The following is a 17442-nucleotide window of genomic DNA, read 5'->3' as shown; positions in this document are numbered from 1 at the left end:
TCTACAATTATTTAGATAGGCAATGCAAAGCTGAGAAGCCTATTTTTGCTACATTTCATGAGGTTGCCAAAAGCCTGTGTGGTTAAGGGACAAAAGTATTATGATACACTTCATCATATTTTTGGATCTTTGAAATAGCTTCTTTTACATTACAAAGATCTGAGTAACAGGTACGAATTAATAGTCAATCAATCATTCAATTGGGCCTCTGATACTTCTTTGCAAAAGTAAGAATTTTTTTTTAGTGATAATTATGAAAACATATTGAGCCATAATTCCTTTAAATATAAACTAAAATTGCAAGCTTAGTTTCTTCCATTTATATGCTGCAGGTTAAGTAAGTATTAAGTATAGTTACACTGCTTAGATTTCATTTATTTTCTTCTTGTTATTTTAGAAGAAAAGGGAGAAAATCCTGTTTAGATGAAACACAAACATAACAAGAGTTAAAGCTCCTCACATCTTTTTGTATATTTTCAGGAATTCGAATGTGGTGTGCATTTTGGGGGAGGAGAGAATTCCAAGCAGGAGTGGTCTTTCACATTGTATGACTTTGATGGACATGGGAAAATTACAAAAGAGGTAAGCCAAACAAATTTTCAGGCCTCCAGTTAGCTCATAGGAAAGCTGTGGTTAGAAATTCAAAGGTTGAGAGTGAAAAGATTGTACCTGCTGAACATGTCTACATTAGATACACTTGTTTGCTGCTTCACCCTGGAAACATTCAGAAAAGGACAGGTGATAGTTATTGTGGGAAAGGATGCAACTGGATTTGCAGGTGTTCATCACAATGCTAACTTTTGCAATGATACTGAGAATGGGTGAATATTTGTATATAAAGAAAACAAAATAGTGTGCATTGGGCAATATCATTTCCACCATTTCATTTGATTATTTTGGCACACATTTAGGCTGTTTTTGTTAGACAGCTGACTTAAACAAATCATGCTATCTGCCAAATGTTGTGTACATTAAGTGTGTTTAAAAATTTATTTTAAGACGTTCAACGAGTAAATCATTGTTATTAACATCAGTGATCAGGAATCAAAATCCAATGATAATATTGGTGAAGCACCTATTGTTGTTATTCAAAGATAATTAAAGATGCAATCTCGTAAACAACTGTCAATTTTGATATTCTGATGTTTGATATTTGATTTTCCATATCTGTAACAATTTTGTGTTTATCATTAATACAGGTTTCGTCATTGAACAATGCCTTACATTAAACATTTTGTTTAGTTAATTTTTTACCCCCAGTCGCAAAGCGGATGGGAGATTATGGGAATGTCTGTCTGTAAGTCAGTCAGCTGTCCTTAATTCTCTTGTGTCCGCCCCATATCCTTGACAGAGAGATTTGCTTGCCTCAAATGAACAGGGCATATAGACTTTGTGCAGAAGGCACAAGTCACTCTCGTTCAAGGTCATACTTATTATTGGTACTTCAAGGTCAAAGGTTTCGGGGTATATTTGTGTGTCCGTTTCATAGTTTCTATATCCTTTGCAAGATTTTTAGGAAACTAAGATTAAATATTAAGGTCATTGAGACAATGTGCTGAGGGCATCAATCAGTCATGCTGAATCAAGGTTAAGGTTCAAAGGTTTTAACCTTCATTTTAGTTTCTGCACTATGTCTAACAGTATTACATACAATGTGAAGGATGTTCAGGAAGTAACGCTGGCTTTAAGCCAAGAGTGAAACTCTACTTTTGTTATAAATCCATATCTCCTCATATTCATTGAAGAATTTTAATAAAACGTTGCAACAATATTACGGTTATGAAGGCAATGTGCATAAGGCACGATTCAGCCATAAAGGCTCAAGTTCAATGTCACATTCTAAGGTCAACAAGTACCAACAAGCTTCTATTTATTTTGCAATTAACCACCTCTTATATAATTGGAAGGATTTTAATGACATTTTTCAAACATATAGGTTATTAAGACAATTTTAGAAGGTATATGCAAAGACAGTTATGAAGGTTCAAGGTCAAGGAAATGCTTGACCGTCAACATTTTCTTGATGTTCACTCCATATATGATAAACATTTTGATGGGATATTATGGAAATGGACTACAATACTATGGTCACTTATACAATACAGATAGGGCATAAGTCAATTACATTTGCTCAAGGTCAAGGTCACTTTTGAAAGATCAGTAGTTAAGCCTTAATTATTCTTGTAACTGCTTCATATCTCCTTCACCCATAACTTAATGTCACTCAAAAGATGTGCCACTGTCACAAGTGAATCATGGTGGCTCAAAATCAAGTTCACCTCTTCAAGGTTAATAGAAGCAGGGCATGGTATATAGCTGTTTCTTGGGCTGCCTTTTTATGACCCTGAATCGAATGACCAGGGGTATATTGGCCTGTCTGTCATTCTGTCCCAAAACTTTAACCTTGGTTAAAGTTTTGCCATAACTTGAAATATTCAACATAGCAACTTGATATTTAGCATGCATGTGTATCTCATGGAGCTGCACATTTTGAGTGGTGAAAGGTCAAGGTCATCCTTCAAGGTCAAAGGTAAAAAAAATTAAATTCAAAGCGGCGCAATAGGGGGCATTGTGTTTCTGAGAAACACATCTCTTGTTAGCTCATCTTTTAAAAAAAAAAAAAATTATGAGCTATTGTCATCACCTTGGCATCGGCGTCCGTTTAAGTTTTGCGTTTAGGTCCATTTTTCTCATAAAGTATCAATGCTATTGCATTCAAACTTGCTACTCTTACTTACAATAAAAAAATTCAAAGCAACGTTCTCATGAAGCTGCACATTTTGAGTGGTGGAAGTTCAAGGTCAACGTCATTCTTCAAGGTCAAGGTCATCCTTTAAGGTCAAAGGTAAAAAAAAAAAAATTCAAAGCGGCGGTAGTATGAAGCTGCACATTTTGAGAGGTGGAAGTTCAAGGTCAAGGTCATCCTTCAAGGTCAAGGTCATCCTTCAAGGTCAAAGGTAAAAAAAATATTAAAAATTCAAAGCGGCGTTATCATGAAGCTGCACATTTTGAGTGGTGGAAGTTCAAGGTCAAGGTCATCCTTCAAGGTCAAGGTCATCCTTCAAGGTCAAAGGTCGAATTTTTTATTTCAAAGCCGCGTTCTCATAAAGCTGCACATTTTGAGTGGTGGAAGTTCAAGGTCAAGGTCATCCTTTATTTTTATGTTCCCCACTATAGTAGTGGGGGACATATTGTTTTTGCCCTGTCTGTTGGTTGGTCTGTCTGTCTGTCTGTCTGTTTGCGCCAACTTTAACATTTTGCAATAACTTTTGCTATATTGAAGATAGCAACTTCATATTTGGCATGCATGTGTATCTCATGAAGCTGCACATTTTGAGTGGTGAAAGGTCAAGGTCATCCTTCAAGGTCAGAGGTCAAATATATGTGGCCAAAATCGCTCATTTTATGAATACTTTTGCAATATTGAAGATAGCAACTTGATATTTTGCATGCATGTGTATCTCATGGAGCTGCACATTTTGAGTGGTGAAAGGTCAAGGTCATCCTTCAAGGTCAGAGGTCAAATATATGTGGCCCAAATCGCTTATTTTATGAATACTTTTGCGATATTGAAGATAGCAACTTGATATTTGGCATGCATGTGTATCTCATGGAGCTGCACATTTTGAGTGGTGAAAGGTCAAGGTCAAGGTCATTCTTCAAGGTCAGAGGTCAAATATATGTGGCCCAAATCACTTATTATATGAATACTTTTGCGATATTGAAGATAGCAACTTGATATTTGGCATGCATGTGTATCTCATGAAGCTGCACATTTTGAGTGGTGAAAGGTCAAGGTCAAGGTCATCCTTCAAGGTCAGAGGTCAAATATATGTGGCCCAAATCGCTTATTTTATGAATACTTTTGGGATATTGAAGATAGCAACTTGATATTTGGCATTCATGTGTATCTCATGGAGCTGCACATTTTGAGTGGTGAAAGGTCAAGGTCATTCTTCAAGGTCAGAGGTCAAATGTATGTGGCCCAAATCGCTTATTTTATGAATACTTTTGCGATATTGAAGATAGCAACTAGATATTTGGCATGAATGTGTATCTCATGGAGCTGCACATTTTGAGTGGTGAAAGGTCAAGGTCAAGGTCTTCCTTCAAGGTCAAATATATGGGTCAAAATTGCGCATGTAATGTCACTTCTGCAATATTGAAGCTAGCAATTTTATATTTGAAATGCGTGTGTATCTCAAGGAGCTGCACATTTCGAGTGGTAAAGGGTCAAGGTCAAGGTCATCCTACAAGGTCAAACATCATATAGGGGGACATTGTGTTTCACAAAAACATCTTGTTTTTATTTTATTTTTGAAATACCGTCCAACCATCCCACCCAAGAATCCCCCAGGCCAAATTTTTTTATTTATTTTTTTTATTTTTTTTTTGCATTTTTGGAAGGTAATGTAATAAATGACCACACCCCCACACTATATTGAAATTGAAATTGAGATAGGTCCCTACACCTTTAAAAAGAAAAATAGATGAGCGGTCTGCACCCGCAAAGCGGTGCTCTTGTTAATACTAAATATGACATGTATGAAAAAGGTAGTGTGCTGCAAATGAATATCTGGTAAAAGAATGATATGGTTTGTTGTTACAAATGTTAGTTTGTCTGATTATTATATAATTGAATTATTGTATGCTTAATCCTTGGTAAACAATGAAGGGGTAGGTTTTCCTGACTGTCAGTTTCGATGACTCCATTTTCGGCATGCTTGTTGCAGGATTTGGTTGGGCTTCTGAAAGCCCTCTACGATGCCATTGGCTCCTCCATAAAGATCCCAAATAATGGAACTAAGACCCTTAAACTGCGCCTCAGTGTTGGCCAGGAAACACAAATGAATGGGGACGCAACCCAAACATCTCTGGGTAAGAGTGACAAACCAAACAATCAAAAGGAGGAAAAAGAGGTGAAAACTACCCCAAAGAAAAAAGATAGTGCCAAAGTGAAGGAAAGTGACCTTTCTAAGGCAAAAGAAAGTCCTATTAGCAAAACTAAGGAAAATATTAAGCAAAAAGACTCTTCTCGAGCAAAAGTGAAGGAAATTTCTCGACTGAACAATTTGGTTGGAAGTAGAGGTGCTCCAAAGTGCAACAATGAAACACAGGCTCAGAGCAAGATGGCTGCCAAAGAGCGACTGGGTTCCCACAAACACAAGGAGCTGGTTAGTCTGGTGGAGGAAAATATGGAGCGCAACCATGTGAAGCCTCTCAGGTAAATTGAGTTACGTGATCCAGCACTGCTTTTAATTTATTTTTGAAGTTTGGAAATTATTGAAGATTGGCCTGGTTTCAACATTTGCAGCAGACATACTTATGGCTTTTTAATAAAAACGTAGTACACAATGAAATTATTACCATGCTGTCTTACTGAGATATAATTATACCAACTACATTTTTCGCTAGCTTTGACACTAGAGAAAGGTAATAATATACAAAAGCACTCAAACTTAGGGGTCCAAGGAATCACATTCTAGGAGACAGCTATACAAAATGGAATCCATTCATCTATGTGGATGGATAGTGTATATATTGATTGATATATATAATATATAGTATTAATGGTTTGAACATTCTGTCGTTTTTAGCTCATCTATTTTTTGAAAAAAAAATTATGAGCTATTGTCATCACCTTGGCGTCGGCGTCCGATAATGTTTTGCGTTTAGGTCCACTTTTCTCATAAAGTATCAATGCTATTGCAAACTTGGTACACTTACTTACTATCATGAGGGGACTGGGAAGGCAAAGTTAGATAACTCTGGCTTGCATTTTGTCAGAATTATGTGCCATTTTTATACTTAGAAAATTGAAAATTTTGGTTTAGTTTTGTGTTAAGGTCCATTTTATTCCTTAAGTATCAAAGCTATTGCTTTCATACTTGCAACCCTTACCCCCCAAATCCCCCCTCAATCCCCCCATTATTTTTTTTTAAATTAAATATCATCTAATAAATGACCAACACACCCTCACACTATACTTCCCCACCCCCCACCCCCAAAAAATAATTTTGATGCCCCCGGTAGGGTGGCATATAGCAGTTGAACTGTCCGTCAGTATGTCAGTCAGTCTGTCCGTCTGTCCGAAAAAAACTTTAACATTGGCCATAACTTTTTCACTTTTGAAGATAGCAACTTGATATTTGGCATGCATGTGTATCTCATGGAGCTGCACATTTTGAGTGGTGAAAGGTCAAGGTCATCCTTCAAGGTCAAATGTCAAATTTATGGCGTCTGTCGGTCCGAAAACTTTAACATTGGCCATAACTTTTTCAATATTGAACATAGCAACTTGATATTTGGCATGCATGTGTATCTCATGGAGCTGAACATTTTGAGTGGTGAAGGTGAAGGTCAAGGTCATCCTTCAAGGTCAAATGTCAAATATATGGTGTTTGTCCCACCGAAAACTTTAATATTGGCCATATTTTTTTAATACTGAAGATAGCAACTTGATATTTGGCATGCATGTGTATCTCATGAAGCTGCACATTTTGAGTGGTGGAAGTTCAAGGTCAAGGTCATCCTTCAAGGTCAAAAAAATAAAATAAAATTTCAAAGCGGCGTTCTCATGAAACTGCACATTTTGAGTGGTGGAAGTTCAAGGTCAAGGTCATCCTTCAAGGTCAAAGGTCAAAAAATAATAATTCAAAGAGGCGTTATCATGAAGCGGCACATTTTGAGTGGTGGAAGGTCAAGGTCATCGTTCAAGGTAAAAAAATATATATAATTCAACGTGGCGTTTTCATGAAGCTGCACATTTTGAGTGGTGGAAGTTCAAGGTCAAGGTCATCCTTCAAGGTCAAGGTCATCCTTCAAGGTCAAAGGTCATTTTTTTTATTTTATTTCAAAGCGGCGTTTTCATGAAGTGGCACATTTTGAGTGGTGGAAGGTCAAGGTCATCCTTCAAGGTCAAAGTTAAAAAAAAAAAAAAAAATCAAAGCGGAGCAATAGGGGGCATTGTTTTCTGACAAACACATCTCTTGTTTTTTCAAACATGGTTAAAAAACACAAATATTTATTTTTATGTCCCCCACTATAGTAGTGGGGGACATATTGTTTTTGCCCTGTCTGTTGGTTGGTTGGTCTGTTGGTTGGTTTGCGCCAACTTTAACATTTTGCAATAACTTTTGCTATATTGAATATAGCAACTTGATATTTGGCATGCATGTGTATCACATGGAGCTGCACATTTTAAGTGGTGAAAGGTCAAGGTCATCCTTCAAGGTCAGAGGTCAAATATATGTGGCCAAAATCGCTCATTTTATGAATACTTTTGCAATATTGAAGATAGCAACTTGATATTTGGCATGCATGTGTATCTCATGGAGCTGCACATTTTGAGTGGTGAAAGGTCAAGGTCATCCTTCAAGGTCAGAGGTCGAATGTATGTGGCCCAAATCGCTTATTTTATGAATACTTTTGCAATATTGAAGATAGCAACTTGATATTTGGCATGCATGGTTCACTTATGGAGCTGCACATGTTGAGTGGTGAAAGGTCAAGGTTAAGGTCATCCTTCAAGGTCAGAGGTCAAATATATGTGGCCCAAATCGCTTATTTTATGAATACTTTTGCAATATTGAAGATAGCAACTTGATATTTGGCATGCATGTGTATCTCATGGAGCTGCACATTTTGAGTGGTGAAAGGTCAAGGTCCTCCTTCTAGGTAAAATATATGGGTCAAAATTGCTCATGTAATGTAACTTCTGCAATATTGAAGCTAGCAATTTTATATTTGACATGCATGTGTATCTCATGGAGCTGCACATTTTGAGTGATGAAGGGTCAAGGTCATCCTTCAAGGTCAAACGTCATATAGGGGGACATTGTGTTTCACAAACACATCTTGTTATTATTTTATTTTTGAAATACCGTCTTACCATCCCACCCAAGAATCCCTTCCCCCCCCACCCAAAATATTATTATTTTTTTTCATTTTTTTTTGCAATTTTGGAAGATAATGTAATAAATGACCACACCCCCACACTATACACCCCTCTCCACTCCACCCCTCCCTCCTTTGTGATTGAAATTGAGATGGGTCCCTACACCTTTAAAAAGAAAAATAGATGAGCGGTCTGCACCCGCAAGGCCACCGGTGCTTTTGTTAAATTTATTGTTCAAACTAAATATGGTTATTAAATTTGGTCAAATTGGTATGTTGTCATTTTTTACGTGGACAAGTTTATGTATAAACATGTTGGAAATATTTCAGTGTACCTTAAAACAATTTTGAATGGACAGTAATTAAGGGCATAAAGTTGCATGCCATCAATACAACAATATTGATGTTTAAAGAAATATGCATGGCTAATGAAAGATGCACGCATGAGTTGTGGGTTACATGACTTATGAGCTATTATTGGATTGGGAAAAACCCAACTCTTTATATGACGGTCATTAATAATATTAATATATACCAGTAATATGGACGCAAATACAAACTTTTTTAGGCAGATACAAACATTTTTGCGTAAAAGATGCAAAAATTTGCGCTTTATAAAACCTTGGGTATCTGCACAATGCTGGATGAAGGATTAGTGTGCAGGAGGAATGGGCTGGACTATTTGGAAGTTGTGCTTTTATATTCTTTTGTATGTGCAATTGATGATGCTCTTATGTTAAAAATTGCAATCCCAAGCTTTGGTTCAATAGTAAGTGTAAAGTTGAAGCATGATAATGCTCTAGAGAAGAGAGGAGCAGCATTCCAGCTTTAAATATGTGTGCTCCTGAATGAAATACATTTCTGTCTCAAGTTGCACACAACTTTAAAGGCCAGTTAAGGTAACAGTAAGTTTATTTTAGACCCATAAAATGCATTATTAAAGCAATCTTATTACCAAACATTTGCATATTATTTGAGCTCAAATCTGATTGAACAAATTTGTCAACAATTAACACATCTGAAATGGTTAACAAGTAGTTCTATTAAATAACTTGATAAAAAAAATTAATTACTGTAAGTTTAACTGGCCTCACAAGTTTTGATTAAACAGGCCCAGATGTGATTATACACTTGCTACAATATTTCCTAATCTTGGGTTTCAGACGTCACCATAGCGATTGCCGCGGTTGCCGGGTTGAGACTCCGCTCAAGAGGCGGCAGCGATCAGCGCAGACAACAAACACTGCAAAAGACAACAACTCTAAGCAGAGGCAGACGACAATCTCTGCTGCTACCAAGGGAGGTAAACCAGAGGAGGATAACTCTCCTAAGGAGTGTCAGGACCGCAGAAATTATTACCTGGACTTGGCTGGTGTGGAAAATAACTCCTCAAAATTTCAGGACAGCCCGAATGCAGCATTAGAAAGTGAGAAAAAAACAGAAATGAATAACTCGCATGTGATTACCTCAACTTCTCAGTCAGTTAAACCTTTCTCAGCATTATCGCCGGGACACTTCTTTGTGCCGAGACATTTTAGGTCAAGGTCGCATGAAACCAAAGGTGAAATGGTTCCAGAGGACACTTTACCTGACCATTGCCAATCACCCAATGATGATGCCACACCTCGCGCGGAACACTTGCGGTCAAGATCATTTGATCCACAGGATTCCAAAGTCAGCAATATCAGAGCAACTAGTGGAAATCCTTATTTTCTTACCAAATCACACACTCAAAAGCAATCACCTACTCAAAGGCAATCACAGACTCAAAATGGTGCGAAATTTCGACCAGTCAGTTTGCCTGGCCAGATTCCGGAAATGGTTTCGCCACATTATCACCGTCGACATCGGCATCGAGACAAAAATCATGATCTGGCAATGCAGCAGGTAGCGGAGTGGATAGAACATCAACAGATGGTGGAATATGAGGGCGAGAATGTTGTGATACAGCGCCATGAGCATCATCACATTCACGAGCACCACCACCACCATCATTACCACCACTACTATGAGGCCTAGTGGTTCCACAAGCTGTGGCGTACAATGTCATACAATCGGAAAGTGTTGTCCCTGATCCCTATCTTTGACGACACTTTTCGCACATGCATTAAAAGTTAAAACCAGAACTGTTATCCCTTTACGGCTCAGATACACACTAAGACACATGTGTAGTACCTTAAACAATAAAATTAATTTTAAGATCTGTCTTACTATATTCAAGTTTTAAAAGCTTTATTTCAAACACCAAGATAATGATGAGTATCAAACAGGCAAAGACCTGAACAAACTGCTAGTTACACGCAGGCTGCTCTCGATTTTTTATGCCTGTTGCATATAGCCATGTTTACTTTTCTTCTGAGCGGGAAAGGGTAACGTTTATTTAAAGCAATTTTCTTGATGTCATCTTTAAATTTCAATACTTCAGAGTTCTCAGAGATTTCATATGCATTGTTACATTGGGAGAAAATTTATGGACGAATGTTATTCAGACATTTTCAAATATTATTTTAACATTTGTCTGTGACAATAATTTTTATGTTGAGATCAGTAACTGTGTTAGATGTTATGATACATAGCAGTGGCACATGTGGAGTAGCAAAATATAAGTTCATGGGCACTGACTATATATTGTACAGTTAGGTTAGAGTTTGAAGCAACAGTGATAGAGTTTCATATATTTGTTGCTAGCTTAAGTCCACTCAAGCATTCTTATAGAGCAGTGAAAGGAAAAAATAAATATTTTTTGAGGATGTTAATCTTACATACATGATACCACCACAACTATACACAGGCCCTAGCCTCTGATTTTTATTAATGTACAGGTAATGATGAGTTTTATTTGACCTTGTCATCTTTAACCCTTTACCACTTAGAAACGTATTTTGACGCATTTGTAGTCCCATAGAAAGTTAAATTTAATTAAAGACCTTTCTTACTAGATTCAAGTTTTAAAGGCTTCATTTCCAATCCTTTGATACTTATGAGCCGCAAACAACATAAACCTAAACAGACTGCAAGTAACTGGCAGGCTGTTCGGGTTTTATGCTATTTGCACATAGCTGTTTTCAATTTCTTCTGAGTTGGAAAGGGTTAAAGGACATACATGTCTTAAGCTAGCTGGTCTCTATCCTGTTTCTGTTGCATAACAACGCTATATGGGCAATGAGAAAGTAGGGAACTCTTGAATAGTTGTTTGAGGGTTGTAACAATATTCGATGCTGTATTGTGAGTAATAAGGGGGTGGGGACAAACTGTCCAGAGTTGAATTATTTTGTAAATAAATTAATTTAATTAATGTAGGGGTAATAATAATATTTCTTTGGAAGTAATCAGAATGATGGATCAATTACTGATAAATATGAGCTGCACTCTGATAAAACCAGGCTAAATGTATGTGAGCAGTCTGGTATGGAGCAAACCAGGCTAAATGTAAGTGAGCAGTCGGGTATGGAGTAAACCTGTCTGCTAATGACACCACAAAACCAGGCTAAATGTAAGTGAGCAGTCTGGTATGGAGCAAACCAGGCTAAATGTAAGTGAGCAGTCTGGTATGGAGCAAACCAGGCTAAATGTAAGTGAGCAGTCTGGTATGGAGCAAACCTGTCCTGTCGGCTAATAAGACCGCAAAACCTTGCATGCCTTTTAAGCGGAGAGCTTAGCTCCTGATCAGACAATGCAGATGTGCGGGCTAGTCATTATCTACCCTGGCTGCATATGGAATAAGGCCCATTTTGGCATAATGTGGCTCGTACAGTGCAGGATATTTATTCCACAGGGTTGCAGCTCTAGGGTGTGTTGTGGGCAGTGTCGGTAAACAAGTTTTGTGATGAGTCTTGAGATTAATGGTCTTGCATTTATTGTATTTTGTACTTTGTAATTGTGATACTTTGTGTTGTTTTGTGTCTGAGTGTTTTGTCGTGTGGTGATGTAAATAAAAGAAAGCAATCATTTGTACCTTTTGTGGGCTCTTCTGTCGGAAATGTTTTATCAGCCCAAGGTGTATTATCATAAAAATTAACAATAGATATCAAAATTCACAGGTGTTGATTAAAAACTGTATTAAACATAAAACAGTGCAGAACAAAAATATAGGAGCCAAACTCTGTACAAAGGGGGTTTAATGCAAGTGCGTAAAGTGTCGTCCCAGATTTACCTGTGCAGTCCATTTTTAAAAAGTCTATTCTTAGCAAAAGTCCAGTTAAGGCAGAAAGCGTCTTTACTGATCAGCCTGTGTGGACTGCACAGACTTATCTGGGATAACACTTTACACACATGCATTAAACCCCCTTTTCACAGAGCACGTCCCAAATATTGAAGCAACGTTGATAATTATGTTAAGGTTGCATTTTGAAAATTATTTTTTATTTGAATGTTGTTGAAATAAAAACAAAAGAAACATTTGTTACTTTTCTTAAAAACTTTATTTGTTGGAAGACATGAGAGTTGTGGCTGTATTAGGGTAATGACAAATCATTTATTATGTAATCAATATTTTGTCAAATTTTGTAAATACATGGACAATGTTGTGTATAGAATGTAACATTTGCTGGACAAATCAGCTTTTATTGTAAAGCATTCGTAAACAATGGTTGTTGTCTTTCTTGAAGTTTCTCATTTCTGTAAATGTCTGTAATTTTAATTTTACTATAAAACCTGATTAAATTAAACAATTAAAAAAAAAATTTTGTCAATAAAAAACAAGAGTGAACCTAATGGTGGTTTCTGATTTCCATATAAGCTGAGAGTAACACATTGGTTGCGCTGGCTAATTAGGTATATCAATTTTCTGCTAAGATTGCATTTTCATTTAGAAGTTTCTTAAATAAAAAATTCCATAACATTTGAGTATGTTGTCCTCGATAAGACTGTGTGGACTGCACAGGCGAATCTGGAACAATAATTCCCATCCATTTATAAAGCCTCATAAGACTGTGTGGACTGCACAGGCTAATCTGGAACAATAATTCACACCCATTTATAAAGCCTCAAGACTGTGTGGACTGCACTGGCTAATCTGGAACAATAATTCCCATCCATTTATAAAGCCTCATAAGACTGTGTGGACTGCACAGGCTAATCTGGAACAATAATTCATGCCCATTTATAAAGCCTGATTTTTTGCAGAGCATGGCACATTTATAATTTTTGTACTTAATATAAGTCCAAGCAGTTCAGTGTAGTGGTAAAACTGATTTGCTTTTTACCTTGATAATATGCTATGATGGCTTTTTATGGGCACTGGTCTTATCAGACTCAGTTGTAACCTATGTAATGTGTTTCAATAAGCATGCAGCCTTGGACTTAAAGTGGCATGCATTAAATATCTTCGAGAAAAAGTAAATTATGTATACTAATGATATGCATTTTTACTGAGTGTTTATGATGTATCACCGTCAATCATGATATATTTTGATTTTTAAGAAATAATTGTTATCAGCAGTGTATGATTTGTTACAAGTCAATTTAGGACAAGTATATGTATATAATTTTGTATGTGATTTATTTTTTGTAAAAAATTTCCATTTGTATTTCATCTGGGGCTATGTTCTAAAAACATATTTTGATAAAAAAATATCCTGCACTTAAATCACCATGTTTTTTATATAATTTATTAGTCATATTTATTAATGGCTTTTATTGATAAAATATACACTGCAATACCTGTTAACATTTATTTTTGGTTTAAGAGGATAAAAAAAGAAGCTATATTTCAAGATGTATCTGGAATGTAGCCCCAGTCGAAGCAAGTTTCTACCTCATCGTGCACTGTTGGGATTATTTATGTTGTACATAATTTTCTTACCATGACACAGGCATACATTGTTTTTCTTCTATCAGGTGTTAAGTGTAGTGTAGCTCAAATAAATTGACTTTGACCCATGTGCACCATACTCCACGGGATAAACCCATGCAACAAATTTATTATTTTTAAATATAAAAAGACAATTGAGCCGCGTTCTGAGAAAACTGGGCTTAATGCATGTGCGTAAAGTGTCGTCCCAGATTAGCCTGTGCAGTCTAATCAGGGACGACAGTTTCCGCTTAAACTTTTCGGTCAGGAGGGACTTCCTTGAAACTAACAATACCATAAAAGCTGAAAGTGTCGTCCCTGATAAGCCTGTGCGTACTGCACAGGTTAATCTGGGACGACACTTTACGCACATGCATTAAGCCACGTTTTCTCAGAATGACGTTCAATTATTTTTCTTCTGAAGAGATTTGTATTCAAATCAGGTAAAATGAGGAACAGATGCCTTTAGAGTTATTGGAGTAAATACTATTCCATTCATACCATACATCTAGTGTATATTTCACTTGGATCATAAGTAAATAACTTTCTTACAAACAAAATTGTCTTCAGCACAGTTTTTATTAGGTTTTGCAATTACAAATGATGTCATTTTAAAATGGATTGATTTCTTTGGACTTGTCTTAAGTTTGTTACAGCATTGAGAACAAACAAAACTTAAAGTTTAAATAAAATATGGCATAAGGTAAATCCTTTAAGATACAATTATTCATTTTATTTAGAAATTCAGTGAGCAGGCAAGTAACCATTATTGTAAATTTCATTTTCATTTATGTTTTTCCCATCTTACTCTAGCAGATGTTAAATAAAAGGGTTAATTGTAACACATTTTGTATTTCATATAAGACAACTCTTTTAAATCTTTCTGCCATCAAACAGTTCTAGAATTGCCTCCCTTACATTACTATTGTGTATAAGTTATAAATAAGTCACTTCAATTCACTGACATGTTACTGTTATATTAGTGCAATTCATTAACCTTATATTATTTTGTAACACATGTTCCTATACAATCTTGTATAAAAAGTGTAAATAATTGGCGCAAATGAATTTGAAGAAGGTCTTTGGTTCTACAATTGGCTTATATTGAACTAGCCAACAAGTATGGAGGTAATAGTACTCTGTTTTGAAGATTCAACATTTCATTTTCAGTTTTGTAGTAACTATTTTTACCAAATATGTATGTGGCATATTTGATTAACAGACACCAAAGAGTTATTATTATTGTAAAATGATTGAATAAAACTATTGTTTAAATCATGTGTTTGGGTTTTATGTGGTCTGCATTACTTCCCTGGTCTATAATCCAAAAATATTCAATAAGGACATTATCAGAGATTCTTTGCATGCAAAACATAAAAAGTGATCCATGGGGCTTTACCCCTGCAGTGGATTTAGAAGGGACTTTGCCTTGACAGAAAAAACCATAAACGCTGAAAGGGTCATGACGGTTCATTTTAAAGCTGGACAATATTATACGAATGTACATGAAAGACATTTAGGTTCTCCCATGACATGCCTGAGTTCTGAATTGTAATGATCAGAAACACTTATGCCAAGTACACCGGTAATGTAGATCAATTAATTTCGCAATGTCTTGGACACTATTTGTGTGCTCACGCCAAACAATCAATACGCTGACTAGCAATCTTTGTGGCAAAATGATCAGGGCATGTAAGTTAAGATATGATCAGGGCATGTAAGTTAAGATATGATCACGGCATGTAAGTTAAGATATGATCACGGCATGTAAGTTAAGATATGATCACGGCATGTAAGTTAAGATATGATCACGGCATGTAAGTTAAGAAATGATCACGGCATGTAAGTTAAGATATGATCACGGCATGTAAGTTAAGATATGATCAGGGCATGTAAGTTAAGAAATGATCACGGCATGTAAGTTAAGAAATGATCACGGCATGTAAGTTAAGAAATGATCACGGCATGTAAGTTAAGAAATGATCACGGCATGTAAGTTAAGAAATGATCACGGCATGTAAGTTAAGATATGATCACGGCATGTAAGTTAAGAAATGATCACGGCATGTAAGTTAAGAAATGATCACGGCATGTAAGTTAAGAAATGATCACGGCATGTAAGTTAAGAAATGATCACGGCAAGTAAATTAAGAAATTATCACGGCTTGTAAGTTAAGAAATGATCACGGCATGTAAGTTAAGAAATGATCACGGCATGTAAGTTAAGAAATGATCACGGCATGTAAGTTAAGAAATGATCACGGCATGTAAGTTAAGAAATGATCACGGCAAGTAAATTAAGAAATTATCACGGCTTGTAAGTTAAGAAATGATCACGGCATGTAAGTTAAGAAATGATCACGGCATGTAAGTTAAGAAATGATCACGGCATGTAAGTTAAGAAATGATCACGGCATGTAAGTTAAGAAATGATCACGGCAAGTAAATTAAGAAATTATCACGGCTTGTAAGTTAAGAAATGATCACGGCATGTAAGTTAAGAAATGATCACGGCATGCAAGTTAAGAAATGATCACGGCATGCAAGTTAAGAAATGATCACGGCATTTAAGTTAAGAAATGATCACGGCATGTAAGTTAAGAAATGATCACGGCATGTAAGTTGAGAAATGATCACGGCATGTAAGTGAAGAAATGATCACGGCATGTAAGTTAAGAAATGATCACGGCATGTAAGTTAAGAAATGATCACGGCATGTAAGTTAAGAAATGATCACGGCATGTAAGTTAGGAAATGATCACGGCATGTAAGTTAAGAAATGATCAGGGCATGTAAGTTAGGAAATGATCACGGCATGTAAGTTAAGAAATGATCACGGCATGTAAGTTAAGAAATGATCACGGCATGTAAGTTAAGATATGATCACGGCATGTAAGTTAAGAAATGATCATGGCATGTTAGTAAAGAAATGATCACGGCATGTTAGTAAAGAAATGATCACGGCATGTAAGTTAAGATATGATCACGGCATGTAAGTTAAGAAATGATCACGGCATGTTAGTAAAGAAATGATCACGGCATGTTAGTAAAGAAATGATCACGGCATGTAAGTTAAGAAATGATCACGGCATGTAAGTTAAGAAATGATCACGGCATGTAAGTTAAGAAATGATCACGGCATGTAAGTTAAGATATGATCACGGCATGTAAGTTAAGAAATGATCACGGCATGTAAGTTAAGAAATGATCACGGCATGTAAGTTAAGAAATGATCACGGCATGTAAGTTAAGAAATGATCACGGCATGTAAGTTAAGAAATGATCACGGCATGTAAGTTAAGAAATGATCACGGCATGTAAGTTAAGAAATGATCACGGCATGTAAGTTAAGAAATGATCACGGCATGTAAGTTAAGAAATGATCACGGCATGTAAGTTAAGAAATGATCACGGCACGTAAGTTTAGAAATGATCACGGCATGTAAGTTAAGAAATGATCACGGCATGTAAGTTAAGAAATGATCACGGCATGTAAGTCAAGAAATGATCACGGCATGTAAGTTAAGAAATGAGCCTCGCTCTGGGGAAATGCGGTTTCATGCAAAAAAAAATTTGTTCAGTCCGTTCTATATGAAATCCAGTCTTGTCGGAATGCACAAGCTTATAGGGGACGACACATTACCGATAAACGGACTGCCAATCTATACCCGGTGTAATAAAAGTTTTAAAGAAAAGGTGTAATAAAATATGGGGCCGAATAAAATTGGTCAATTTGGGGCCGAACAATCTTGGTG

General features: G+C 36.3%; 2 protein-coding genes across 5 annotated transcripts in view; both read left to right on the top strand.

Annotated features, from left to right (window-relative positions):
- LOC127844207 (repressor of RNA polymerase III transcription MAF1 homolog) overlaps positions 1–7850 on the top strand; it is a 505514-nt gene extending 497664 nt beyond the window's left edge. Inside the window, exon 10 of the transcript XR_008032613.1 lies at positions 7539–7850. The gene's annotated coding sequence lies outside the window, so the exon portion shown is untranslated. The remainder of the gene's footprint in view (positions 1–7538) is intronic.
- The window catches only part of LOC127844187 (protein naked cuticle homolog 2-like), a 99852-nt gene extending 84890 nt beyond the window's left edge, over positions 1–14962 (top strand). For all 4 annotated transcript variants that reach the window (XM_052374253.1, XM_052374252.1, XM_052374254.1 and 1 more), the window contains 3 exons: positions 481–582; positions 4734–5224; positions 9060–14962. In XM_052374253.1, coding sequence (XP_052230213.1) covers positions 481–582; positions 4734–5224; positions 9060–9915 — 1449 coding nt within the window. In that variant the 3' untranslated portion in view covers positions 9916–14962. The remainder of the gene's footprint in view (positions 1–480; positions 583–4733; positions 5225–9059) is intronic.
- The last annotated feature ends 2480 nt before the right edge of the window (positions 14963–17442 follow it).

The sequence above is a fragment of the Dreissena polymorpha genome, chromosome 9, assembly GCF_020536995.1.
Source record: "Dreissena polymorpha isolate Duluth1 chromosome 9, UMN_Dpol_1.0, whole genome shotgun sequence".
NCBI lineage: Eukaryota > Metazoa > Mollusca > Bivalvia > Myida > Dreissenidae > Dreissena > Dreissena polymorpha.
The sequence above is the reverse complement of the archived record's forward strand: the minus strand, read 5'-3'. Positions and strand labels throughout refer to the sequence as shown.